Source organism: Aureobasidium subglaciale (genome assembly GCF_000721755.1).
Source record: "Aureobasidium subglaciale EXF-2481 unplaced genomic scaffold scaffold_15, whole genome shotgun sequence".
Classification (NCBI taxonomy): domain Eukaryota; kingdom Fungi; phylum Ascomycota; class Dothideomycetes; order Dothideales; family Saccotheciaceae; genus Aureobasidium; species Aureobasidium subglaciale.
Genome location: NW_013566980.1, coordinates 1 through 25,727, shown reverse-complemented (window position 1 = coordinate 25,727; position 25,727 = coordinate 1). Strand labels below are relative to the sequence as shown.

At 50.2% G+C, this 25,727-nt stretch overlaps 11 protein-coding genes across 11 annotated transcripts; 6 read left to right on the top strand and 5 right to left on the bottom strand.

Annotated features, from left to right (window-relative positions):
• Window positions 1-115: 115 nt before the first annotated feature.
• Window positions 116-1,174, top strand: AUEXF2481DRAFT_30796 (uncharacterized protein; the record flags this gene model as incomplete). Its single annotated transcript, XM_013486800.1, has 1 exon — window positions 116-1,174. The coding sequence occupies one exon, from the start codon at window positions 116-118 to the stop codon at window positions 1,172-1,174; it is 1,059 nt and encodes a 352-aa protein (XP_013342254.1).
• A 1,364-nt stretch (window positions 1,175-2,538) lies between these two features.
• On the top strand, window positions 2,539-5,294 carry AUEXF2481DRAFT_6299 (uncharacterized protein; the record flags this gene model as incomplete). The annotated part of the gene is made up of 5 exons (XM_013486730.1): window positions 2,539-2,802; window positions 2,854-2,958; window positions 3,006-3,709; window positions 3,759-4,947; window positions 5,007-5,294. 5 exons carry the CDS (start codon window positions 2,539-2,541, stop codon window positions 5,292-5,294), a joined length of 2,550 nt encoding a protein of 849 aa, XP_013342184.1.
• Window positions 5,295-5,951: 657 nt separating this feature from the next.
• Window positions 5,952-7,877, top strand: AUEXF2481DRAFT_30794 (uncharacterized protein; the record flags this gene model as incomplete). The annotated part of the gene is made up of 1 exon (XM_013486799.1): window positions 5,952-7,877. The coding sequence occupies one exon, from the start codon at window positions 5,952-5,954 to the stop codon at window positions 7,875-7,877; it is 1,926 nt and encodes a 641-aa protein (XP_013342253.1).
• A 593-nt stretch (window positions 7,878-8,470) lies between these two features.
• AUEXF2481DRAFT_41442 (glycoside hydrolase family 27 protein) lies at window positions 8,471-9,210 on the bottom strand. The gene has a single exon (XM_013486856.1). The coding sequence runs from the start codon at window positions 9,017-9,019 to the stop codon at window positions 8,537-8,539; it is 483 nt and encodes a 160-aa protein (XP_013342310.1). The 5' UTR covers window positions 9,020-9,210; the 3' UTR covers window positions 8,471-8,536.
• Window positions 9,211-9,657: 447 nt separating this feature from the next.
• Window positions 9,658-10,691, top strand: AUEXF2481DRAFT_67020 (uncharacterized protein; the record flags this gene model as incomplete). The annotated part of the gene is made up of 2 exons (XM_013486911.1): window positions 9,658-9,922; window positions 9,979-10,691. The coding sequence occupies 2 exons, from the start codon at window positions 9,658-9,660 to the stop codon at window positions 10,689-10,691; spliced, it is 978 nt and encodes a 325-aa protein (XP_013342365.1).
• Window positions 10,692-10,963: 272 nt separating this feature from the next.
• On the bottom strand, window positions 10,964-11,677 carry AUEXF2481DRAFT_6295 (uncharacterized protein; the record flags this gene model as incomplete). The annotated part of the gene is made up of 1 exon (XM_013486729.1): window positions 10,964-11,677. One exon carries the CDS (start codon window positions 11,675-11,677, stop codon window positions 10,964-10,966), a length of 714 nt encoding a protein of 237 aa, XP_013342183.1.
• A 390-nt stretch (window positions 11,678-12,067) lies between these two features.
• AUEXF2481DRAFT_30790 (uncharacterized protein) lies at window positions 12,068-13,534 on the bottom strand (the record flags this gene model as incomplete). Its single annotated transcript, XM_013486798.1, has 3 exons — window positions 12,068-12,836; window positions 12,899-13,152; window positions 13,205-13,534. 3 exons carry the CDS (start codon window positions 13,532-13,534, stop codon window positions 12,068-12,070), a joined length of 1,353 nt encoding a protein of 450 aa, XP_013342252.1.
• A 1,597-nt stretch (window positions 13,535-15,131) lies between these two features.
• AUEXF2481DRAFT_41437 (uncharacterized protein) lies at window positions 15,132-16,731 on the bottom strand. Its single transcript, XM_013486855.1, has one exon. The coding sequence runs from the start codon at window positions 16,667-16,669 to the stop codon at window positions 15,467-15,469; it is 1,203 nt and encodes a 400-aa protein (XP_013342309.1). The 5' UTR covers window positions 16,670-16,731; the 3' UTR covers window positions 15,132-15,466.
• A 154-nt stretch (window positions 16,732-16,885) lies between these two features.
• AUEXF2481DRAFT_41436 (uncharacterized protein) lies at window positions 16,886-19,983 on the top strand. The gene is made up of 6 exons (XM_013486854.1): window positions 16,886-17,241; window positions 17,294-17,373; window positions 17,461-18,468; window positions 18,527-18,735; window positions 18,790-18,922; window positions 18,976-19,983. The coding sequence occupies exons 1-6, from the start codon at window positions 17,155-17,157 to the stop codon at window positions 19,838-19,840; spliced, it is 2,382 nt and encodes a 793-aa protein (XP_013342308.1). The 5' UTR covers window positions 16,886-17,154; the 3' UTR covers window positions 19,841-19,983.
• A 104-nt stretch (window positions 19,984-20,087) lies between these two features.
• AUEXF2481DRAFT_6291 (uncharacterized protein) lies at window positions 20,088-22,340 on the bottom strand (the record flags this gene model as incomplete). The annotated part of the gene is made up of 1 exon (XM_013486728.1): window positions 20,088-22,340. The coding sequence occupies one exon, from the start codon at window positions 22,338-22,340 to the stop codon at window positions 20,088-20,090; it is 2,253 nt and encodes a 750-aa protein (XP_013342182.1).
• A 1,247-nt stretch (window positions 22,341-23,587) lies between these two features.
• AUEXF2481DRAFT_30786 (uncharacterized protein) lies at window positions 23,588-25,204 on the top strand (the record flags this gene model as incomplete). The annotated part of the gene is made up of 2 exons (XM_013486797.1): window positions 23,588-24,408; window positions 24,463-25,204. The coding sequence occupies 2 exons, from the start codon at window positions 23,588-23,590 to the stop codon at window positions 25,202-25,204; spliced, it is 1,563 nt and encodes a 520-aa protein (XP_013342251.1).
• Window positions 25,205-25,727: the final 523 nt, after the last annotated feature.

The window sequence follows — 25,727 nt, the reverse complement described above, 5'->3', positions numbered from 1 at the left end:
AAAGCATCCGACATGCTCCTTGAATCCTACAAGCATCAACTGGTTCCCTACTTAGTCAGATGGGGTCGCATCTTGTCTCCCGTGTAGCAGAAATCTGTATCATTGCCCCAAAGACATGGCTCAACATCCTGTAACATTCGCCATCATAGGCGCTGGTCTCATCGGCCCTCGCCATGCCTCTGCGATTCTCAATACACCATCGGCGAAGCTTGCCTGTTTTGTCGACAGTAATCCCGCAGCCCAAGAAGTCGCAGCGGGATTCAATGTTCCACTATACCCAACTATCGCGGATATGTTGGCATCCACAGACAAGCCGCAAGCAGCAATAGTCTGCACGCCGAACCACACACATGTTCCCATCTCCAAGGGGCTGCTGGACGCTGGTATTTCTGTATTATGCGAGAAACCGATCGCAACAGATATCGCTAGCGCCATGGAACTTCTGGAGCATGCGAAGAAGTCCACTGCAAAGTTGGCCGTTGGACATCACAGGAGATTCAATCGCTACGTCAGAGCTACGAAAGCCGCCTTACCATCGCTAGGCCGTGCTGTTGCAGTGTCGGGTCTCTGGACAATCTGCAAGCCGTCAGAATACTTAGAGGGCGTTGGCGAATGGAGAAAGGACGGTACTAACGGCGGTCCTATCCTCATCAATCTGGTACACGATGTTGATATTCTTCAATTTTTACTTGGACCTATTGTTCGAGTGACAGCTGAAGAAACCATAAAACAGAGAAACTTTGATGCTGAAGAGGGTGTGGCCGTGTTGATAAGATTCGCGAGTGGGTGTGTTGGCACCTTTGTCGTCTCGGATGCTGTGCCCTCGCCTCACAACTTCGAGTCTGGCACCGGAGAGAATCCCACCATACCAGCTAGAGGCATGGATTTCTACAGGATATTTGGTACGGACGCATCATTGAGTGTGCCGGATATGAAAAGATGGAGTTATGATGGCAAAGTGAAAGACTGGACTCAGGATCTGGAGGAGGACACATTGAGCGTTGGAACCAGCAAAGTGCCTTTCGAGTTGCAGGTGGAGCAGTTCGTTCAAGTTGTTAGAGGACTTGAAGAACCTACGTGCTCAGGAATAGATGCTGTTCGAGCTTTGGTTGTGGTCGACGCAATCAAGAAAGCCATGAGAGAAGGAGTCGCAATCGATGTTCCTTGCGAATGATGCATATTCGCTGAGCCCGGGCGACCACAATCAACCGGAGACATCAATCAGTACTTCGGCGACGCCGGGAAATTCTAGGAAGGACAACAAGTCAATTGACTGATAGCCATCAGACCTGCCAATTCCGGAAGTACACTTGCCTGCTATCTCAGCTGCAGGATGATCAGAGTTGCGAATGTGTAGATACTTGTACTATGTCAAGAAGCGAAGGCCGCGGATCATCGAGATTTGTTTTCTTATGCCCGTACCCCGCATGGGGAAGCACAGATCCCGGACCCCTTTGATCGTTCCTCGTTTGATGACTTAGCGCGCACACACATAAGTTACTGAGCGACGCGTCATGTATGTTTGGCGAAGCTCATGGATATTTTTGTTGTGCGCGATCTCACTTTTGCCTCTTATCTTGCATTACTTGTCGTGTTTATCACCACAGTCTGGTCAGTTGGTCAATTGGTGTTTTGGACTGGAGATACACATTCCCACGGTGTGGACGCCATCAAGACACGGCGAAATAGGATTACGAGCCTTGCGATAACTCACAAACGCCACCTCGCGTATTTCGTCCTTGCACCAACCTTCCAGAAAACGGTACGTAATTACCACGGTAAAGGATTGATTGACAGTCTCAAGCTTATCTGAATCACGACGCTGGCCATTTGCTGAAGTCTGGGCTTCATCGCGCTGCCATTGTCAACCAGAAATAGGGAGAACTCGCTCTCTTCGAACCTTGAACTTCGGCTTGGTGAACTGGTATCTCTGGCATGTTCACGACTGGGGCAAGCGACCAAGCCTTACCAAGATCCCTGCCAATGGGCGACAAGCCGTCCTAAGCTCTGCCATTTTGTCTTGAACCCTGAAGCTTGACGTGCCAAGTACCCTCGGCTCAAGGCTTGTGACCTCGATGAGATAAGAATCTGGTCCCAAAAAGGAAGGTGTCGAGCAAGCAAGTCCGACTTCTGGAAGTCTAAACTCTCTGGCCGCTGCTTTGACGAGGACTAGATTCGCCGTTCGCTCCGCTAGTTCCTCTACCAACCATGTATTCGACGGGTCGCGTGCTGGCGTACATACAACTGGAACTCATTTTGCGGGGATGTTTACCTTCTGGCCATACTCATCTCTGCTCAGCGGCCATCTCAAATAGAGTTCTGGCTAGCTTACACCCCTCGGCGTTTCTCCCCCAAAGTGATAGCTTCCGTTCCTTCGACAGATGTAGAAGGAGTTCCGCTCTCAATTGGCCGACCTTATCAGGTGAGAAGCTGAGGGTAGAGTAAGTTATAATAAGGTAGTTCCCCTGCCCTTGAAGCGCTTCTTGGTTCGTTTCCAACCGACTATAGTCCTAATCGTTATCACTCAATACCGTGACAATGTCTTCCAAGGGCATTGGAAAGAGGTTTGGCTTCAAGAGGTCAAACACCAACCAGGACCCTATCTCTGTCAATGAGATTACCCGAGAGGATAGTCAGACAAAGAATGGCAGTAGCAGCAAGACCCCTGTTGGTCACGGACAGGCAGAAGAGATTGTAGATGGCGAAGAGATCATCGAGGGTGTCGTCCGCGACATCACCGAAGTTGAAGCCAATGAGCGTCTCAGAGCCTGGAAGAAGGACCACAGATGGGATCCTAACATGGTATGCTCTGTAATATGCAGCACGAAGTGAAATACGCTAACATTCTTCAAGGACGATGAGGCTATCGAGATGGTGGATGCAGTCACCGGTGCTCACGACGCCAAAGCAGAGGCACAGCTGGTTGGAGACATGGTCGAGAACTCCCCATACCCCGAAGTAAGTGCGATTGCCTTCCTGCTCTACAACCGCTAATAAGAAACAAGGTCCGCGCCGTCGTCAGAAACTATGACGAAGATGTGCCAGCCAGCACCATCAGAGCATGGACCATCGGTCTCTTCATGACCACTATCTGCTCAGCCGTCAACGCTCTGTTCTACCTGCGCTATCCCACTATTTCCATCGGCCCTTACGTCGTGCAATTGGTCTCCTATCCTATCGGTCTCGGAATGGCAAGGGTCCTTCCTAACAAGGAAATCACGCTCTTTGGTATCAAGGCAAATCTCAACCCTGGACCTTTCAACATCAAGGAGCACGTCATTATCGTAGCCATGGCTAACGCTGCCTTTGGTGGTGGTACTGGTTACTTCGTCGATACCGTCGTTTCTCTCAAGAAGTTTTACCACTTCGATACCAGCCAATTCGGCTGGGGCTTCAACACTCTGTTCGCTCTTTCTACACAGTGTCTCGGTTTCGGTCTTGCTGGTTCCGTCCGCAAGTTCCTCGTTGAGCCCGCTGCTATGATCTGGCCTGGAGCTTTGGTCAATGTTGGTTTCATGTATGCCCTGCATGATCACACCCCCGCTATCCCCTCTGCCACCAATGGTTGGTCGATGACTCGTTACAAGTGGTTCATGATTTGCATGATCGGAATGTTCGTCTGGTCTTGGTTCCCCGACTTCATCATCCCTGCTTTCAGTTACTTCGCATGGGTGACTTGGGCAAAGCCTAACAATGTCATTGTCAACCAGTAAGTATTTCTACTTGAACTCTCTATGTTCCATGCTGACATCAAGAAGACTCTTCGGTCAACAGACTGGTGTCAGTCTTGGCTTCCCCTTCACTGGCTTCACCTTGGATTGGGCTCAGATCAACTCCTTCTACGGCAGCCCTCTGATTTCCCCCTGGCACGCACTTGCCAACACAGGTGTTGGCATAATCTTCTTCGGCTGGATCGTTGTTCCTGCTTTGCAATACTCCAACGTCTGGTATGGTCAATACTTGCCAATCTCGCAAAACGGTATCTTCGACAACAAGGGCCACACCTACAATATCTCGAGGATTCTTACACCCGAGCATGTCGTCGACCCCCAGAAGTACGAGGAATACTCACCTTTGATGCTTTCAACCGCCTTTGCACTCACCTACGGAATGAGTTTCGCTACCATTGCCGCACTCGTCAGCCACACCTACCTTTTCCAGGGTGCTGAAATCTGGCGCCGTTTCAAATCCTCCAAGGGTGAGCTTGATGATGTCCACATGAAGATCATGCGCAAGTACAAGCTTGTGCCTACCTGGTGGTATCTTGCTCTTTTGGCTGTCACGATCGCATTTGCCTTCGTGTCTGCGCTCGCCTACCCTACTGATATGGCTTGGTATTCTGTCATCCTCTCGCTCGTCATTGCCGGTGTCTTCACCATCCCTATTGGTATTATTCAGGCTTTCACAAACATCCAACTTGGTCTCAACGTCTTCACGGAGTTCATCATCGGTTATCTTCAGCCCGGTCACCCCATCGCTATGATGATGTTCAAGACCTTTGGTTACATCGTCATGACCCAGGCCCTATATTTCTGTCAGGACTTGAAGCTGGGACATTACATGCATGTGCCTCAACGTTCGTTGTTCACCGCTCAGCTGGTTGCCACTGTCTGGTCCTGTTTCTGCCAGCTCGCAACTGTCGAGTGGGCCATGGGTGCTATCAAGAACGTCTGTACCAGCGCAGCTGCAGGCTCCTTCAACTGTGGTTCCATCAAGACATTCTACAATGCCTCCGTCATCTGGGGTGCTATCGGTCCTAAGCACTTGTTCTCTTCTGGCGCCGTTTACCAGAGTCTCCAGTACTTCTGGCTGGCTGGTTTTATCTCACCCTTCATCGTCTATGGACTTGCTCGCATCTTCCCTAGGGTGTCTTTGATTCGTTTTATCAGTATGCCCATCATCTTCGCCTGCTTCAGTTACGTTCCTCCATACTCGGCCATGAACATTGTAAGTCATTTTTACCTAATGTTGTCGGAAAAGAATAGTCATACTAATCAGTCTTACAGCTCTCCTGGGTCTTCGTCGGTTATGCGTTCAACAGATTCATCCGTAACAAGTACCGTGGTTGGTGGTTAGAGTACAACTACATCACCTCTGCTGCTTGGGACGTTGGTCTTGCTGTTTGCGCCATCATCATCTTCTTCTGTGTTCAGCTCCCAGGCGCGTCTATGCCCGACTACTGGGGCACCACGATTGTTGAGACTACCTTGGATGGTGGCGGTGCTGCCGCTGGTAACGTCAGACAGACAGTCTCTGGCAAGGAGTACTTTGGTCCCAGAACCTGGAAGTGGTAGATGTTTTGAAGCTGTGGACCCGAGCGAGCCTGCGTGTGTAATACGACGCAGCGCTTTTGGCGATCGCCGTTTGGGCACAGCGTAACTTTGTATGTACATCACGCATCAATAATGTCATGTTATAATTCTGTTTATCTTCTTTACTTCGCGTGCGTAGCGTGTCTACCTCTTCATATTGCGTGAGCAGTCTTACGTACCTTTATCATGTGCTCTGCAAGATCACCGGTCATACGGCTGCCATATGACAAGATGTGACAGCGACACTTTCTTCGAGACGAGCAGCGTCCACAAAGTTGACAGCATGAACAGAATTCTCGAGAGCTGGCCGACGGTTACACCGCGAGGTGTGCGTACCTACTCACAAAGCACGTTGCGTGGTACGTCTGGCGTACTTGCCAAGGATGATGTTTTGGCGACTTGGGTGCGTTTTGGTCGACACCAGGGAAGGAGTGTTCTTTGCGCTTGCCAGTGCGCAGCTAATCTGATTCAAACACTCCGCTTCACGATTTTGGCAACACTTCGCATCATCCTGTCGTTCTGTCTACCTCAATCTATCACGCGGCGCCTGTCCCTCACTGAGGCTGATTCCTCGTTCTGACACATCACAAGCGAGGCATCGAACCTCTTCACAAAACTTCATTGCAAACCGACTGTAAAATGAGTTACGATTGTGAGACGTGTGACCGTGAGTTCTACTCGTGGCGAGCAGCGCAACAACACATGGATGCATTGAATCACCATGGCTGCGGATCGTCCAGCTCGGAAGACGAGGATGGGTTTGAGTGCGATAGGTGCAGCCGTACCTTCATATCATGGGACTCCTGCAGACAGCACATGAACGCGATGGCCCACTGGTTCACCGATTTGTGCGAGACTTGCGGTAGGCGGTTTGTTAATGCTAACGTGGCAGAGCAGCACATGGGCGCTCTCGGACACTTGTCTTGCTCTGCTTGCGATCGTTACTTTCAACGCAATGCCGATCTCACTCAGCACACGAACTTTTCGATCCATCGCAATCTCGCAGCTCCTGTCCCCAATATCCAACCCCCGTCCACACCAGCGCCAGTGTTGGCACCCCAGATCACAACGTATCACACTCCTTCAGCACCAGTATTGACACCTCATGTCACTGCCAATCCCAATCCTCCAGCCTCCAGTCGTTCATCTCTTCTGCCCGCTTTACCTCTCGTCACACCAGAAGCTGCTGCAAACCCACCGACTTTCGTTGCTCCTGCTCCTGCACGGCCGCTGCAAATCACTCGGCCGCCACTTCCTGCTCCAGTCACTCTCTATATTCCGCCGGTTCCGCCAAATATATCCACTGGCACTATTACGGGTTTTCAACGGAGCGACGTCACTCCACCACCTGTCTTTACATCGGCTATCCTTCCTACTCCACCTGTTCAGCCAAAATTGCTCATCGCCACTGCTCCCAACTTCCACTTGGGCGATATCACTCCACCACCTACACCCGCACCAGCTCTTACCTTCGAATCCTCCGATTTACCGTCGTGGCCTGTCGCTAGGCTTGTCGGCGCTCGACCAGTGGGGCCTGCACCCATCCCGCTGTCCGTATCTGTCCCTGTTGATGTCTTTCAATCGACCATCGTTCCTGATCCCACAGCTCGAACTCTTCCTCAGGTCTCCATCTTCACGCCCCCTTTGGACATCGCATCCAGTCCAGCGGCAGAAAATATCTTTCTCCCGACCGTGGCTGCCACTTCAACCGTTGTATTGAGTCCCAAAGTCGACACCCTTCCTTTGGATTCAACTGTTGTCTCTACATCGACCATCGTATCCGGGCCAATAGTTGATACTGTTCCTCTGCTACCGACCGTCATCACTTCTTCAACAATCGAATCAGGTCCAACGGTGGAAACTACTCCCGTCGCCCCGACTGATGTCTCTAATCTTGCTATCGTATCTGGTTCTACGGTTGACACCACCCCTGGCATTTCGATCGTTGTCCAATACATTACTTGCGATGGATTCACCCAGACGCAGAACAGCGTAGTCTGGTCGAGAAGCGAGATCAAGTCTCAACAGACAGAACCTTACACGACACAAACCTGTCCATACTTTACAAGAAGTGAGATCAGATCACAGCACACTGTGCCGACCGATCTCGTGAGTCTTGATAGGCGCCCATCCTTCTCGTGGAGTCAGATTGTTTCACAGCATATAGACCCGCGTGGACCACCGGAAAAAACCATCGCCTGTAAGTTCTGCCGGGGCACTTTTGAGGCCTTTTCCGAGTGTGCTCAGCACCTGGAAACCTCATCATGTCCAGTCCGTCCAGGCATCACTCGCATGACCATGCATCGGTGTCTTCGGGGAATGGATCAGACTGGTAAATACTGCATACACGCATTACAATACAGAGGTATTCTGTTATATATCTGCCCTAACAAGACCGGAAACTGCGGAGCCAGGCCTCTGCCCTCGCTCGCCGCGCTACTGAGTCACCTCGAAGGGGAGAGCTGCAGTTCCCGCGAGTTGTCCAATTCGCGTGAAGTGGCCGATAGCTTTGTGAATCTGGTCTTTGGAAGCCCTATAAAAGCTAACCGAAGACTAAGGCATTAATGGACCAGATGGAGAGTATGTTATGTTGCTCGGCATCTTCAGGGCACGAGAGAATGTAGAGACTTTGATAGAACATGGATCAGTGTCGCTTGTTGCTAACTATGTATGATCATCCGAGACTGTACTTAATTAGAGCATCCACGAGATTTTCACATCGCGGCTTCCGCATTCTATAGAAACTTCAAAATGTAGTGTGAAGTAATGAGTGCAGAGCAAGTTGGCCCCAGAGAAAGAAAGCGTGGCTAAGTTTGAGACGGACCCTCATAAGACGCCGGAGAACTTACCCGCCAATCTGGCATGTACCAGATGGCACCGTATCACCAAGCTCAAGAAGCAGAGTTCCATGTGCCTCAACGCTCGCTTTGTAGCTAGTGATGTCATTGCCTCTAGTGGTATTGGTCCATGCATCTTTGGCCCAACCAACGCTTTGTAGTCCTGCGTCTGGCAAATCGAGCGTTCGGGATAATGTCGTTGGTGACTCTCCAAGTGTTCCCTAAATCTGGGGCCCATGCAGAGGGGAAGTCAACATCCCAATCACAGAACTGGAAGAGAAGATTGCGGCCAGTAGCATCAAAGGTATCACGCATAGTCACGTAGTTCTTGCGAGGGGAACTGATGGGCTCATAGGCCACGTTTGGGAAGCCCTTCTTCTCTGATGATCAGCAATTGTCGTACTTGAGTAAATCAGCACCCCAAGATGCAAAGATCTCTGCGTCTGTGTACTCGAACCCCAAGCTGCCAGTCTGATTGATGCCTCCTGCACACATCAAGACACCGCCGTCACTGTATGTCCCAAAGCCCAAGCCCAAGTCATGGATGTACTGACCGACAGCAGGGAAACCAGAAGGAAACAGTGTCTCGTTCCACGTCAACTTGCCGTCTGCACCACGATCCGGGATTGTCCAGCCACAGTCGGTAGTCACATAAGTGTAGCCCAAGTCTGCAAGACCGAGATTAACCAAGGCATCGGCGTTGGATTGGATGATGCTCTGATTGGGAGCACAATTGTAATGATTGTAGCTGTTCCATCCCATAGGAGGAGTGGGTGCGAGCCCATTGGCAAGTCTCTTGTGTATGGTTGGAGAGGCAAGAGTCAGAGGTAGTGCCGTGATGGCTGCGAGACGAGCCACTGAATGTAACATGTTGGACAGTTTTCAAGTTGATCGGTCCTGGCCATGTTGAACATCTCTTTGCTCTTATACCACAGTTCAGAACAGACTTGTTTTCCCAGGTAATAGCAAAATGATTCAATGCATCCCCCGCATGCAAGAACCGCGTCTTGGAGCCTGTCCGAGAGGATCAGCGGTGGGGTAAATGCTGGAGAAGCCATCCTTGCATCTATATCATCCGCCACTGCATGAGAGCAAGTGTTTGTATGGTGCTCTTCGGTTAAAGTCGTATTCATGAGTTGAGCCGCTGCAGAGTTGTATTGGCATCGTCATGATGAGATGCAGTCTCGACGACATGGCCAGCGATGGTAATGTTGTGGAGCCGATAGATGCCAACCTGTGAAACAGAGTATGATGACACGTCATAAATCAACGCTAGAAGTTCGGGAGGCCTAAATTGTCGTGCCCAAAAGCCATGCCTTCAGTTGATGAATCTAGAGGTTGTTGACGCGTCGGGATCGGACGTGGATGCTTCTTTAGGGCAGAAGTCAGGGTCACTACGAGCAACGACGGCCGCACTTGCCCGCCAAGAACTCCATCTAGAAACAATCTTGACGAAGTGTCCTTAGTAGGCCACGACTCTTGAAAAAACAAGGCATCTTATCATCAATATGGCATCCACTTCTCCAGATATGAAGATTGTCAACATTGGCACACGGCGATCGCAGCTTGCCATCGCCCAAGTCGACATGATTGTCAAACACTTGCAAACCGCGGCACCAGGACCTGAATACAGATCGCAAGTCGTAAGCACAATGGCAGACGAGAACCAAGTCAAGTCATTTCAAGACTTCAATGCAAAAAGCATATGGACAGAGGAGCTGGAAAAGCTTCTGATGGAGAAGAAGCTCGATGTTATTGTTCATTGTTTGAAAGGTGGGATCATGATGAGTCAAACTCTAATTCAGACCATGGTGCTAATCATAACGTAGATGTACCAACAACATTACCAGAGTCTTGTATTCTGGGAATTATCTGCGAGCGCGAAGATCCTCGTGATGTGATGGTGATCAAGGAGAACTCGGCCTACAAGTCTCTGCAATCACTCCCTGCAGGCTCTGTCGTTGGTACCTCGTCCGTCCGTAGAAAGGCACAGATCATGCGTCATTATCCTCATCTCATCTGCGAAGACGTTCGTGGTAACCTCAACACTAGGCTGCGTAAGCTGGATGCTGAGGGCAGTCCATACTCATGTCTTATTCTGGCCGCGGCCGGCCTGAAGCGTATTGATCTTGGATACCGCATCACACAATACCTAGGTCCAGAAGATGGCATGCTGTACGCTCCTGGACAAGGTGCACTGGCTCTGGAAGTCCGAGAAGGTGACGAGGAGACGCTACAGCTGCTGAGCTCCTTGTCACATCAATCAACAACATTGGCATGTCTTGCCGAGAAGAGTTTGTTAAAGACTCTCGAAGGCGGTTGCAGTGCACCTGTTGGTGTCCACACTGACTGGGAGGGTGACGTTCTGGTGTTGTATTCAACTGTCACCAGTCTTGATGGCAAACAGATGGTAGAAATGGACATGAAACATACTGTCAAGACGATAGCTGATGCAGTAGCCCTTGGAAAAGAGTTGGCAGACCGCATGATATCACAAGGCGCAAATGTAATCTTGGAGGAGATCAGAGCGGGTCTCAGATGATCCATCGAGATGTTTAACCAGAAACTCCAATTTATGTACATAGAATCCAAACACGCATCCCCTCTCTCGACATAACAGCCACACCTCCCACCATCTACGACTAAATATGTGCTCTCACAATAACATGCTGTAATGCTGCTTATTTATAGTCCAGAGTACAGTATCTATGCAAGTCTGGCGACATAACCAGGCTGACTGGGAAACCACGTGAACACCAAGTTGTGACAGAGGACGCATATCGAGGAGACAGAGAAGCGGTGGTCCAAAATTGTCTATTGTATTTCTTTTCTCAAGAAGCATGCCTGCCACCACAGCAGCTCCCCTTCCTTGGTCATGCTGGTGTATCGAGGGCCCTCCTTGTACTTTTTGTAACCCTTCTTCTCGTACCAGATCATATTGTTCTGGGGTACTGGCCTGCCTGAGTTTTCTCTTTCAAACTGGCCGATGCCATCAGGTCCCTCTTCACCACCGACACAGTATTTCGGGTGTAACGTGTTGACAGTGACGGCGACGATAGATTCAGAGCCGAAAGGCGGTACACGAGCGAGACGCTCGCATTCATCCATGGCAAAAGCGCCCAGCCCCGATCGATGGAACTCAGGCAGCACGAACAGGCTCGTTATAGTGAGCACGCCCTTCTCAGGGTCGGCGAGTGTCGTGTCCGGCACAGCGTCTGGCTCATTGATGTCCACCTTGTCCAGCGACACATGGCCGACAGGCATATAAGACTTGTCGTCGCGCGTAAAGGTGGCAATGTTTCGTGAGGCGTCGGGCGCAAGGCAGATCCAGAAGAAGCTCCTAGTACCTGCTTCGATGGCAGCGGCCCATTTTGGGATTTTGTCGTGGTTCCATCCGCAAATGATGCGTTGGTCGTAGAGGATTTGGCGCTCTGTTTCCTGCTTCAGATCGATCGGGATGAGCGTGGCAGATGAGGGTAATTGACGGTGAGGGATGGTCGCCGGACCGGCAGGCGCGTTGGTCGTCATGGTGGCTGTTGCTGCTGCGAGACTGGAAAGATGCTCAGTGTTTCGTGCATCGTGTTGAACAATGTAGAAATCACTTTGATTCACCAAGGCCCGTCGATTGCACCTGCTTGTTCAGGACGCCGATGACCCTCATTTATTACTGGCCTTGGCATTAAGCCACCAATGCCTTCCAATGCCATCGATGTCTCACAGCATCACCATACCTTCACAATGCCATCACCGTGATGCCTTCATGACCTGCTAGACATAACCCCAACTACCGAAATGCGAAGTGAAAAGCATCGTGTGTGAAAGCGCTTGCGCAATAAGGTTGTTTAACATTGTGTACAAGAACATAAAATCCGACTTCATAGCCTTCGTTACAAAAGAGAATGAGACAGCTGCTACTACTCAGACCGGTGATGAGGGCTGCGAGTGCGACACGTAAAGCTCCTGCTCGATCTTGATATCTCTACTCATGACCACACGTCCATTCTGGATATATGCCTTCTTCATAGCACTCGGCGGTCGAGGGAATTGATAGCGTTCGTGTCGCATGAGGGACCTCAAACTTGATGCCCTTCCCAGCTTAGTAACCCCGCTGTCAACACGAGAGACTTCGGACATGACTGAAGGCGCCCTAGAGTGCATAGACTTCTCTTGAATGCTTGACAAGACGTTCTTTGCCTTGCGGTCTATCGTGCGCAACTCGGTGCCATCCGAGTTCCCGACAATTGTTGTGACGCAGCCGAGTTGTAGATCTCCATACGGATTAATCTTGTCCTCGAAGCTCATGCGTGATACAAATGTGCCCGGCGTATATGTGACTGGCTTGCCTCTATGCGTAGTGGGTAACACGGTATGCTGCTTGCCAGGGAAGCAATGTCGGAATAGTGGTCGCAGAGTCGCCAGAGACGCCGCGACGATTCCAAGCCCAGGTTCCACAACTGACCAACTTGCTATATTGACTGCGTGCTCCAGGAACGTCGGTGATGCCTCGATGCCAGGAATATAGGCCAACCGGATCAGCGAGGCGATACTGGCCAACGAACCGAGACCCAGTAGACAGCCCGCCGATATTTTCGTTGATCGGGGAATAGCTGCACTCCAAATGACAGTTACGGGCAAGAGCGAGAACATCCAGTCTGTCAAAGCATTCATACCACCGGCAGTGTAGTAGCTGTGAAAAGTTAGGACTACGATTGACGACAACGAGCAACGACGGTCGTCAGTTGAACTCACAGTGGTTGAAGTATGTCGTCCGATACACAGGCCTTTCTGGCTTCCTGTACAAAGAAGTTGGCAGGATTGCCACACTGGAAGATGACGATGAAAGCAAACACTAGGCCGTAAGTCGTGTAAATACCAGTTGCAAGGTATATAGTCTTCCGTTGCCAAGCGAAGTCTTCGGGTATGATGCGAAGGAAAAAGATGGCAAGCGCGAGCTTCAAGACGACTGTTGTGACGATATAGAGAGACATGAAACCCATGATGAGCTGCAATCGATCCGTCAGCATTCATTCAACGTGACGACTCGTCTGTACCTACACCAAATATCTTGTCTACCAGATCAAATTGAGCCGCGAAGCCGTTCGATAACGCCTCACTTGCCGTGCTGCTTCTCTCGATGTCCTCGATGGCAATGAGACACGCGCAGCATGCTGAGAATACACACAGCGTAAGAAGAATCAACCAGTCGTCCCAATGGAAAGATCTCAGAATCGAAGCTCTAACGTATACACGCAAGCTCACAGCAGTCCAAGTGAGTATAAGGAACGCGACAGAAACCTGGAACATAGGTAACAATGTGTGTCTGAGCTCCAGCATCCTCGAAATTTCGGCAACGTCCATATCAGTGACACCTAGTGAGGCTGCCATTCTGGCTGCGATGGCCTCACTCGACATCGACATTATGTTTTTGTCGTTGGCAGACGGCGGGGAACCTCAAGGTTATGAGCAGCACCGGTCCGGAAGTTTTTAGCGGTTCATGCGTGAGCGTTGCACGACGGGATGGAGGTGGATTCAATAGGAAGGGACCAGTGGACAAGCCTGCGTCTAGGCAAAGAAAAAGGGGTCGAAATAAGGGTACCACACGATGTTGCAATGTAAATGCAAGGTCAAGAAAGAAAAGTAAAGGAATGTAGAGGGACGCTCAGCGTGCGGGTTGAGGACGAAGAGAGCAGGAGCTTGAATAACCGCAAGAGAGAAAACAACACAACCAACCTAGCCAGATTCCAATATTCAAGAATCAGACCGACAAACCATCTTGATAGATTAAACATGACTATTTCATGTCAGAGCACTCTTCGAGTGACTTGATCTGCCTCAGGGTATGGAGGTAGGCTGGATCCATTCTTGAGTAGCGTTTTCCCCCTTTGGCCTGTGCGTCGGTCAGACTCGGAGGCTTCCGCGCCATGACGCCTTGTCACATGGCTTGAGGGACGGCGTGCCTGCGCTATGTCTAGCCTTTTCCCTCGACGTGCATGCCTGCATCAACCGGCGGCGATGTGGTGCATAAGACGACAGACGGTGGCCACGCGATTCCTACAACGGTCGGTAATGCCATCGCTACCTCTCTCGACCAGGAGAATGAGAGTCCAGCTGGACGACTGGTCCCTGCTGTGACCTCGCTTACACGCTCGATGACACGAAGCGACTGCGAATATGTCCAAAACGAGGCCAAGTATAATATCGATCGAATCTAAAGGTCTCGAGATGGCTTTTGTAGGGCAACACTCAATTCCAGGTTGTATCGCTCGAGAGTACGAAAGAAGATGGAAGAAAAACTGGGCCCTGAAATTTCCAATGCCCATCGATGAAACACGCCATTCCTGGGGTATACCTCAATTGTGCCAACCATCTCGAGGGAAATCGAGTTTGGTTCCCTTATACTGCCTGCCCCTGTGCGAAATACAGCCACACTTAGAGTTGCCTCAAAGCATAATACTTTCTCCATCGAGATAGTTCGTGTTGATGACTCCCTGCGCCAGGGTTGTCGGCACGAGATTTGACTGTGCGTTTCTATAGCTCGTCGTTGCCTGCTTTAAATCAGCCAACGTTTTGCGACCGCCTCTATCACAGACGCCAAATCTCCGTTGACACGTCTACAGATCGTGAACTTAAGCGTTACAACATGACATTGCTTCTACGAATCAATTATTGCTGTCTATCTTGTCACAATCGACTCTCCATACATGACTCGACTCGTACGGTGCAGTCAACAATCTGCGACTCCCCAAGGTCCTGGTATCTGGCAAAGAAGATATCAGAGGAACATTCCAGATCGCTGAGACTATGCAGTCTGCGTAAGAATTACGAGACATACCCTTTGTGTATGGCGGTCAGCCAGCAGCTGTCTCAGGAGTCATCATGCTCAGCTGATGTTCGTAAGTCGAGAGGTGTTTACCCCATAGATTCAGTATACGCCCTCACCAACACTCACAGTCGAAACGGCCGATTAGCACGATGAAACATTGGCTCTTCGTAAGCAAACGCTGTCATTGTACAACTCTTTTCCGGTCGAAATACACTGAGCTTTTGTATCCACTAAGAAGTTCACGCCATTCTGACATTGACAGTAAGGCTACAAGGTCTGGACAGCTCGACTCGGACCATGATCAAGAATGCAATCGGAACCTCCTTCCCGAATGTCTATCTGGTTTCCCTTATACTACAGTATCAAAGCGATCGGATGATAAGAGCCTCCTGCCTTGATAGTGGCTGTTTTCAGTTTTGCTTCCAAATACAAAGGTGCACGCCAGCTATTTGCTGCATTACACAGGTGCCGATAACTGCGGAGCTGCAAGCAACTCATGGCTGGCTATCGACCCTCATTTGCTTCAATGCCGCAACTACCTTCTCGGTGGTCCAGCCCGCACCGATTGCCTCACGCAGAAGATCCTGTTCGTTGGTCGGAGCCATGCCACTAGGAGCAGGCGGTCTATTGTCAAGGTTGGTCGGGAACGGGTAGCCCTCACCGATGGCAGCAACCGCAGTTTCCACATGCTCAGATAGTCCCTCAGAGTTGTAGAGGCTCTGAACTTCTGACCAGCATGCCTGAACAAGCGGAATGGCGTCGATCTGTTCCATCGGCTTTCCGAAAGCGCTGCTGATCTGGAGCAGGTTTGCACTCCTGTCAACGTCGGATGTGTTGTTGCCAGCTGCATGATGCAGGGCCGGATTGAAAAATACGCCGTCGCCCTTTTTTAATGGTAGTGAGACCCAGTGCTCGTTGAAATACTGGTCAAACTCAGGTTGCCGATAGGCCATGTATCCTGACGCGAGTCTCTGACTGAATGGTAGAAAGCGCGTAGGCCCACTTTCCAAAGGCATATCGCTATGCGCTACAGCACCTTGTAACGTCAAGAATTGACTGGCGTGTTGCATACCTCTAGGGAACCTGGAACAGCCTTCTGCCGTTTGGAAGCCTAGATGGTAGTCGCGATGACTGACTTGCGCTGCTCCTCCTGGCTTCACGATATTCGTCTGCGCCGTGACGCGATATTGTTGACCTAGCCAGGCCTCACAGACTCGGGCCAGCCAAGGATTGGAGTAGTATTGCACAAAAGACTTGGGATCCTGTAATCCGTGTTTGCTGAAGGAGTTCCAGATACGTTCATTCTTTCCATGTCCAAAGTGGTCGCCTTTTGTATTTGACTTTTCGCGCTCGATGATCTCGCGGAAAGCGTCGTTTGTCGCATCAAGTACAGACTGATCCGTATACATGTTTTGGACCACGAAAAGGCCAGGACCGTTGGCCAGAATTTCGTACCATTCGTCTTGTAGTTTGTCTGCCGCAGCCTTCTGGAAGTCGTGTTTCGACAAGTCATAAATTGGGATGTTCTCTCGCACATCAGAAGTCAGAGGATAGTCTTTTCTGCTTATAGATGTCTCGCAGATTTGTGCCAGACTAGACACTTTGGGAGTATCTGCAATGGCATATAGTCTTGATGGTATGGAGGTCTTGCTTTGTTGATGTTCAACATCTGAATTGTTATCTGCGTGGGGATTCATTCTGAGGTTGGGTTTTCGTTATGCTACAACTGACCAAGGCCGTGATCATATCCTCTGGAGACTGTTATAATAATCGCATGCATACGTGGCTGTCAATGACGGGGACGGTGATGCTCTTTGGAAGAGCGGGGCAGTGGCGGGGTGAATCCGGAAAATGTTCTCCGAAAGCCCTGAGTTGTCCTTGTCGTGGGAACTTGACCTCCGGACCTCCATCTTGTTTGATACATTTCGCCTACACAGGCGATTATTTGCAACGTTCGCAAAGAATGAAGTCATTGGCAACGTGAATGTTGTCGCAATAGCCCTTTGAAAGCAACACCTAGCAATACCCATCCTGCCAAGCCCAGCCAAAAGCCGACGGAAAGCATTGAGAAAACAACGACTCCCTCAGCGGTTGTCCCTCGAAACATTTCCCGGATCTCCAAATCTCGTTTGGAGATGTCGTTTTGAACACGGAAATAGGAACCCGAACATATCTCATCGTCATGGGGGAGCCAGACAAGAGCAACAGCAAGGCCGTGAGGAAAAATGCTTCCAATGCATGCAAGGGGTGCCGAGAGAGCAAGATCAAGGTGTGACTTACATGCATACTATGAGATTGAACGTGTTATTGACAGACGGCAGTGTGACAATCAACAGCCTTGTAGTGGCTGCTTAAAGAAAGAAAGAGAATGTGTTTATGACTCTCGCGATGATAAACGCCGGTATGCCACATAGAGCTCAGCAGGCCATTCAAGGCTTTTAGCATGGCCTAACTCACGATGACGTGATACATGGCTGACTCTGAGTAGCGTCCAGCTTCGCACTGCTGTTCATATCCTTGTCCGAAGGGTACAGCAGCTCAGCAAGGTGATCATCGAAGCAGAAAGAGAAGTTCCTCAATTGAGTAGCGAAGATGGGGAGTTTTTGGACCGTGTGCTGGGCACTCTCGGTCTATCTGATGCCCCGCCCTACGATTCTTCAGCCGCTAGGAAGAGTAGAACACCGAGTCATCCGGCGCCGGAGCGGACACCAACATCAGCGTCATCTCAGTCATTACCAGAAGGCCCCTCAGCTACAGCAGAAAACTATGCTGTTGTCCAGCAGATGACACCATTGGACAGTATCACGAACAATCACTATGCTCAACCGGCCTTTGGTAATTTTGGTGGTGTGTTCGCCGGGCTGACCTCTCAGCCAACAGTCCAATCTCCTGGAAGCAGTATGGTCTTGAGCGAGGACCATATATCGCCAGACTGGCCTTTTCCAACCTTGGATAACATGCTCAACTTCGATCTCTTCGACCCTAGTGATCTGTCGTTGCAATTTCTGACCGAGCCGTCGGCAGGTATGTCACTTCCCTTAGTGCATCCACGAGAGGCTTCGCCAGTGCGTCAGATTGCACAGGTACCAAACGATCAGGACGATAATACATCAAGTTCAGGAGACGAGGAAAATGCAGAACTAGTCAACCAACTCTCGGCTCGTCTAGGCTCTCTTCGTTTAGCCCCTGATGGGAAGTTGAGGTATTTTGGCACGGCCTCCAACCTACATCTTATAGAGAGCCAAAGCAAGTCGAGCAGTGAGAACTTGATGCTCCGCACTCCATCGAGAGTAAACATTCAACGTCTCCTCGAAGTTGCCGACCTGAGTCAAACTGTGGACTTGCAACTCGAGGAGCACCTTTTGAGGCTGTTCTTCACTTGGCATAATCCTAGCAGTTACATTGTGGATGAAGAAGTCTTCTACATGGCTAGGCAGAGTTGGTTCAACACTGGTCTCCAAAACAGCTACTATAACGACGTGTTAAAAGATGCCATGTAAGTGGAGAATTCTTCTGCATTTTATCAGGGTGAAGCACTAATTTCGTTTATCAAGGTGCGCCATAGGCGCCTCTTTCGGCAGTCATTCTCATCTGACCCTTATAACCTATCCCAGATCGATGCCTCAGTTCTTTTCAGACCGAGCCAAGATATTGCTCGATTCACACCTCGATAGTCCCTGTGTGGCGACAGCACAGGCACTTGTCATTCTCGCAAGCTACGAAGAGACTTGTCAAAATGTTGCCCGTGGATGGTTGTTCGGAGGTAACACAATCCTCGTCATACCACACGAGCTCGGCTAATTCTTGTTACGACTAGGCATGGCGATGAGGGTAGCCTTCGATCTCGGCCTGCACATCGACAGTACTGGATATGTGGCACAAGGTGTCTTGACCGTTGCCGAAGCTCGAGCGAGACAAGTGGCCTTCTGGGGCTGTTACATCTCAAATCTGTATGTTGCTCTCCTCCACGGTCGAATCTTGCCCCGATCTAACAACCGAGTAGGCTTTGGAGCTTCCATCTAGGCCGCCCATTCTCTCTGGATGATAGTGAAGTCACTGTCGCCAAACCAGACCCCAAGACGCTTCCTTCGAACCCTACCTGGCAGCCGTATTCTATTCCGTCATTGCAATTTGTATCTGGTGGTATGCAACAGAACGCTTCCCAGCTACCGGATATCACCCCGGAGATCTTTCACCATTGGATTTTCCTTTGTCAGAACATCGCCGCTGTAGGCCATGCTCTATACTCTTACACATCTATATCCAAGCCAGCTCTTCAGGAGCTCTGCGAGGAAACGACGACTGAATTGTTCCACTGGAAAGACACTCTGCCTTTACATCTTCAAATAAATCCTTCCGACACAGAGACGATAAAACTCCCTCATCTTCTGATGCTGCACATGGAATACCATCACCTCCAAATTTTCTTGCATCGACCCTGGACAAGCTCGCAGCTACAACCACAACCTTCGCAAGGTCCAGGCGTCCACCACGCTCGCCATATCTGCGCCACTTCGGCAATCGAAATTGCTCGTCTCCTCCGTATCTACGAGATTCAATACTCGTTCCGATTTATCAATGTCGAAATCATCCGTATACTTTCTTCAGCAGCTCTAATCTTGATCTTCGCAACTGTGCCATTACCACACAGAGAGGTTGATGTTGAAAAAACTGGATACTTGAACACGTGTTTCAGGGCTTTGGAAGATTTGGGTGGAAGATATGAGAGCGCTAAAGAGACGAGGTGTACGTTGCTGGCTATTCAAAGAAGGTGGAATGATCTGTATGGTAAGCGTGCGGGACAAAAGCGAGGGATGAGCACAAGGGGCATCAGTCAAGGCAAGAGAGTAAGACCTGGTACGGACTAGTCGCTACTTCTGAAAGAAACAGCTTAAGTGTTCAAACTCACTCCGTTTGCTACTTCCAGTTTACGTTCGAATGATATCAAACCACATCTGATAAGTAGCAAGAGCGTTCTAGCAAAACCAAGCTTTTCATTATTTCGGCGCATTTCTTTGTAGTCTTACAATTAGAGCGGTAATTCGTGTCCATGTATAGGATCCAAGCGCCGAGGATGAAAGCAGAGATATGAGTAAGTCAGAACAACGAACGCTATCATCTCTTCTCGCCTGAACCTCTGGTTCGATCGTTATCATTGTCTTCGTCGCTGTCGTCGAACTCGCGCTCCCAATCGGAGCTTTCGTCTGAGGCGTATTTTTCTTGCTCTTCCTCTAATTTTTCGTTTTGGTCGGCAGGAAGTTCGGCCTCCTGGTCCTCGTCGTCATCCTCTCCAAACATGCTGTTGTTTCCGTTGTCGATATCGTCTTCATCGTGGCTTTCATTATCATCGTCTGCATCATGCTCATCTTCGACACCAGCATAATCATCATGTTCGACATCATCATTATCGTCTGCTCCAACATCTGTGTCTGTCTCTTGTCCGTCCTGATCGTGCCATAGGTCTTGTATGGGCTGGGAAAGCACATCCTCGTCAGTTTCGCTTGCATCATGTACCTCCATTCTGCCCTTTTCCTTGACACACAACAGAACCTTGCGGTCTCCATCAACAAATTCCTTGACTTCCTTCAGTAGGGAGGATAGTCTTGCCAACACATGCTGATTTTGGCATTCCCAGTCGCGGACTTGAGAGCGGACGTCTGTGTAAGTGATTGAGGTAACGTTCGCTTGGCTATCGTGGTATGCGGTGATGACACTTGGGACACGAGTTATCCAAAGACGAATGGATTCGTCATCAGATAGCTTCAGTGGAATCTCGGCAGACTTTTCGGGGGCGCAGTGAAGGACAAATAGGGCAGAATGAGGGACCGTGTCATCGATCTTCGCTGACTTGACCCTTCTGGCAACCTGCTCTTGAAGTCGTCCAACTCTTCGGTTCTTCTCTTCATCTTCGAAGACGCGGAGGTATACGGCTTCATCTTCATAAGTCTCCTCAGGGCGATTATGATTGCGAGCACGAATACGGCGACCAGTTCTACGAGACAGAACAACACCGTCAAGGTAGTTAGTTTTTGTTTCGTGGAGACGTAGAGCCTTTTCGTAATCGTTGTGGCAGTAAGAAAGGTATTTCTTGGCTTCTTCGGGTGAAACACTTGCGGCAGCAGTAATTCGATCAACTAGAACATCCTGCTCCGTGGTAGGAGCCACGTTCATGGAGCTCCCTCTAGCCTTGTTAGTCTGAGCAGCAGCGTAAAGATCGAGAGCTTGTTTGAATCCGCCCTCTGCCATGTCGAGGTAGTATTGAGCGACTACAGGCTCGGCTCGTGTGATGGCTCTGAAGTTCGCTACCGGGCGCTGTTTGAGAAAGTTGTTGTGCTGGAGGATGGCAGATGTTTCTGATTGTCTCGGGGCGTCGGGCTTCCACGCCTCGAGCGCTGGCTGTGAACGGAAGGCTTCATCCCACACACGTTTTGGGATATGCTTCCGGCTCCTGGCAACCTCCAGAGCCTTCTTCTCGGCCTCCTCCTCTTTCTTTCGCTGCTTATCGGCCTCTTTTCTGAGGACATCTGAAGCGAGAACCTCGACTTGAGACCAGTGATATCCCGCGGTAGGTGCTCGGATAGAAAAGGCTTCTGTGACCTCGGGCGGCTTGGAGAGCTCGGTTGAGAAGATGTCGGCGGAACCCAATCTCGAAGCTTGTGTGCTCAGTTTCAGCACTGGAGGACCGGGCTGCGGACGCACGAAGATATCGCTGATGAGAGCGGTGGCCATGAGATGATCCGTCTGGCTGAGACAGCCATCAGCCTCGAAACGAACCACACATTTGAGACTTTTGAAGCTGTATTGAACAAGGCGCTGGTGGGAAGCTGACTTTCTCACACTTTCTGGCCACTTCGTGTAGGCCTCTCGAAGAGAACGAGTAAGACCCATCTGAGTTTTTGCGGATGAACTCTTCTCGACCATGAATAGAGTCTTGTTGATCTTCTGAGCCAGCACTTGGAATGGTGTGTCATCGCCCTGTACAAACTTGATGAGATTTTTAAGAGTGTGGTCGCTTGCGAAGATGTCAATGGCTGAGGTGACGAACGACTTGTCTGGAAGTTGAATGCGATTCACAGCAGGATCCATTTCATTCTCAAGAGTAAGGCTGTGTTCATGATCGCGGTAGCTTGTGCTAGGTGCCAGGCCGAGTTTAATGCTACCTGGAGGTGGACACCATGTACGAGGCGTTCCGAGGCCATCTTCGGGGAAGATCTTGCTGCCTGAGGGGAGAAGTGGTGATATCGTCAGAATGGCCCAAGTGTAAGATGATAGTTGTGCGAAATCCGAGATCTTCGCGTTGGCCTCGACCTCTTCATGAGTAATGTGGCTATTCTCGATAGTCTTCAAAGGTCTCTTTGGTGGAGCCATCTTGTCAACAGGCTGATCAATCTGTAAAGTCGCCGTCAATGTTCGTTTGTCAGTGCGGGTGTTGTGATGGAAAGCGTCCTGACGAGCTGACGGTCGTGTTTTGATGACACGTGAATTTGTTGTTCCTGCGGGTTAATGCGCGCTTGTTTCTTACGTTGTTCACTTCTATTGACCTGAGATGGTAGAATGAACTTTTACACATGATCCGTACACGGAGGAACAGGTTATCTCGAAATACTTATGCGGCGTTTGGAGTGTCAGGCCCATACCGCGCATCACATCAGCTCCTCACCGATGAGCATGAGCCCCTCTAAAAGGCATACTAATGCCCATGATGATACTGGAGTAATCGGCATACGTCAAAGCAGAAGAGCAGGCTAGCATTGTCGATTGCTACGAAGCAGTCATAGCTGATTCCCATTCAGAAGCTGAGAAGCACGTGCTCAGCAAAGCTTCTTTTTTCCTACCCACCTCAAGCGTTTGCGAATGCAGGCACATTGGGCAAAAAGCAGATGTTTGTGCCAACAATTGACGTCTACCAAAACAAACGCTCCGCCTGGCAAAATGATGTCGCAGCCGTGAATCGAACACGGGGCTCGTGCATGGCAAGCACGAATTTTACCACTAAACCACTGCGACAGATGATTGGGCGAGATCGCGACAATTGACATAATAATCCGACACAGACATGACACAAGTACTGGGATGCACTGAGCCGTCAGAATTCGTGAAGGTTTCAAGTCTGCCCAGCACCGACCCGCTCATTCATTACTCGACTCCACAATCTCCGGTCGTTTCACAACCTGACCGCGCAGGGAGCACCATACAGCTGGGCGCATTCGACGAGATCGATTACTCAAATACAACGCACTCGTCTGATCTGCGCGGTCATCAGTTGAGTGTCGAGTAATGTGCGTGAACACACTCTTACGTGTGGTCTTGCCGTTACCTCATCCACTTCTCCATTCTTCGTGTTCAAGGTAAAGGCATGAGTGTCCGACTCAATGCGCCACTGCAACATTGACGCAAAAGGGTATCCTGCATCGGATCCCTGCAATAGCGGACGTACAGCACTGCACCTTTAATTGATGAGCTACCATGAATTCGGTAATGCTGATCATCGTGCTTGTCCGACATATGGAGTACTCAAAGGGATGAAACAGCCCTGAGTAGAGGGAAGTCGAGTCCCGTAGCTTCTTCCCTTCCCTTCTTTCCTTCTTTCTTCTCTGATTCACTAATCTTGCACCATGGCGGAGGGGTCAACATTCGACGAAAAGGGTATGCCCGAGATGTCGCATCTACTCGAAGACTTCACAGACGAAGCAAAGACACGATCAGTCGGAGCCGAATCGAGCAGCCCCTCGCCAACATTCCACGCCAACCTCTCAGGCCTCCAACGACCCCAATGGTCGAGTCTCTTGTCCTTCTCCAAGCGCTTTCTTTTCTTCCTCCTACCAACATTCATCCAATATAGACTCTACCCCGAGCTCGCCAAGGTCGAACGTCTTCACCCCTCCGGCTACCTCGATGGTATGCGTGGTCTCGCAGCCCTTTTTGTCTTCTTCTACCACCTCTCATACTCCAGCCACGATGTGCTCACGGCCTATGGTGGCACTGGCAAGCCTGACGAACATCATGAGTTCCTCAAGCTTCCCTTCATTCGCTTCTTTTATACTGGACCCGCAATGGTGTCGATCTTCTACGTCGTCTCCGGCTACGCTCTCTCGTACAAGCCTGTCAAGCTCATGAGGAACAAGAGTTGGAAGGATCTACTACATACACTATCGTCAGCAACATTCCGTAGAGCGATCCGTCTCTATCTGCCTTGTTTCGTCTCAACTTTGATGATCGTCCTTCTGGTCCGCCTAGGCGCGTACGATGCCACCCGTAGCATTGCATACGACGAGAAGCGCCTGACTCAAGTCCGCGAGTTCCACCTGGTACGCTACAAGTCTCTGTGGCAGCAGTTGACTGATTGGGCCCATATGATGTGGATATTTGTGCACCCCTGGAGTTTTGGCACAAAGGACACAGACATCGACATTGACAAACATCTTTGGACTATCCCGTAAGTCTTCCGTCCTTACCTTTTCCATGCAACTACTGAATGTGTGGCTTTCAGAATGGAATTCCGTTCTTCACTGGTCTTGTACTTGACTCAGCTTGGTCTCGCACGCCTGAAGCCTATAGTCAGGGCATTGTCCTTGGTAGCTCTCATCGTCTGGTGTCACGAGAAGGATCGTTGGGAAATGTTTCTTTTCTATTCAGGCTTCCTTCTTGCTGAGCTTGATATTCGTCGACAGGCGCTGGCCGCTACAAATCGGGTTCTACCTGTGGCCGATTCCTCTCCTTTGAAGGCTTCACGACACCAGCAGTTATGGACAGCTTTGTATATCTCTGTCTTCTTGGTTGGTGTCTATCTCGGTGGTCAACCTCAGAACCACGTCGAGCACGCCCCTGGTTGGGCTACGCTCCATTCTTGGATCCCCTCCTACGCCTCACATAAGCAACGTTATTGGGTCGGTTGGGCCGCTCTCTTACTTGTTTGGTCTACTTCGAACTCTCCTCTTCTCCGACGTCTTTTCACGAATGGCCCCGTTCAGTATCTTGGCAAGATCTCATTCTCGCTTTACCTCATGCATGGACCTATCACACACACCATTGGCTATGCTTCTATGGATTATTTCTGGCGCACTATTGGTGAAGATACATACGCGACAAAAGAGGTTGGTTTCGTTGCTGCTGCGATTGTCGACATTGCAAGCACGATTTGGGCGGCAGACATATTCATGCGCATCGTCGACACCCCGACTGTACAGTTTGCTAAGTGGATTGAGAAGAAATGCATTGTCCCGCTAGAATAGAGGGGTTCCGGAGCGCCCTGTATAGGTACATACTTTTTCTTCATCTTGTACAATCTCTATCCTTCTGGTGCACTTGGCTCTCTAATTTCTGGGACTTTGGCGAAGACCTGGCGTTTCCGCAGCACTCATAAGAATTCCAGGGCGAAGTCGGAGTATGTCGAATTGTCCGAAATGTATGAAGTCCCATGCTTCTGGACAAAATACCGAAGTTGGAGACGCTAAAGTCTCTGTGCCTAACAAACACCACAACATGGCGACCCTCGCCGCGGTCGTGGCGATTACCGCGGCCGTACCGGCAATGCCCTGCAGTCTTGTGTCGGACAGCGCACAGAGACGACGGATCGCAGGTACCGAACGTGTCAAAATGGCTCTCGATGCTCGCGATACCGCGATTGCATTGCTGTCTATCACGGAGGCACGGCACGAGAGCGTACTTTTCGTACTTGCGACGGGAGCGTCTGCATACCTTTTGATGTGTGACGTGGTGCCCGAGGGGCGTGTCGACGTGACGAGGATGGGGGGG

What these genes read in the sequence shown, in the direction of transcription:
- AUEXF2481DRAFT_41442 (XM_013486856.1), bottom strand. Translation starts at nt 9,019, where the DNA reads ATGTTACATTCAGTGGCTCGTCTCGCAGCCATCACGGCACTACCTCTG.
- AUEXF2481DRAFT_41437 (XM_013486855.1), bottom strand. Translation starts at nt 16,669, where the DNA reads ATGAATCCCCACGCAGATAACAATTCAGATGTTGAACATCAACAAAGC.
- AUEXF2481DRAFT_41436 (XM_013486854.1), top strand. Translation starts at nt 17,155, where the DNA reads ATGGGGGAGCCAGACAAGAGCAACAGCAAGGCCGTGAGGAAAAATGCT. An exon ending in GCCGAGAGAGCAAGATCAAG is followed by an intron (nt 17,242 to 17,293) that starts GTGTGACTTACA and finishes GACAGACGGCAG; the next exon opens with TGTGACAATCAACAGCCTTG. An exon ending in GACGTGTTAAAAGATGCCAT is followed by an intron (nt 18,469 to 18,526) that starts GTAAGTGGAGAA and finishes TCGTTTATCAAG; the next exon opens with GTGCGCCATAGGCGCCTCTT.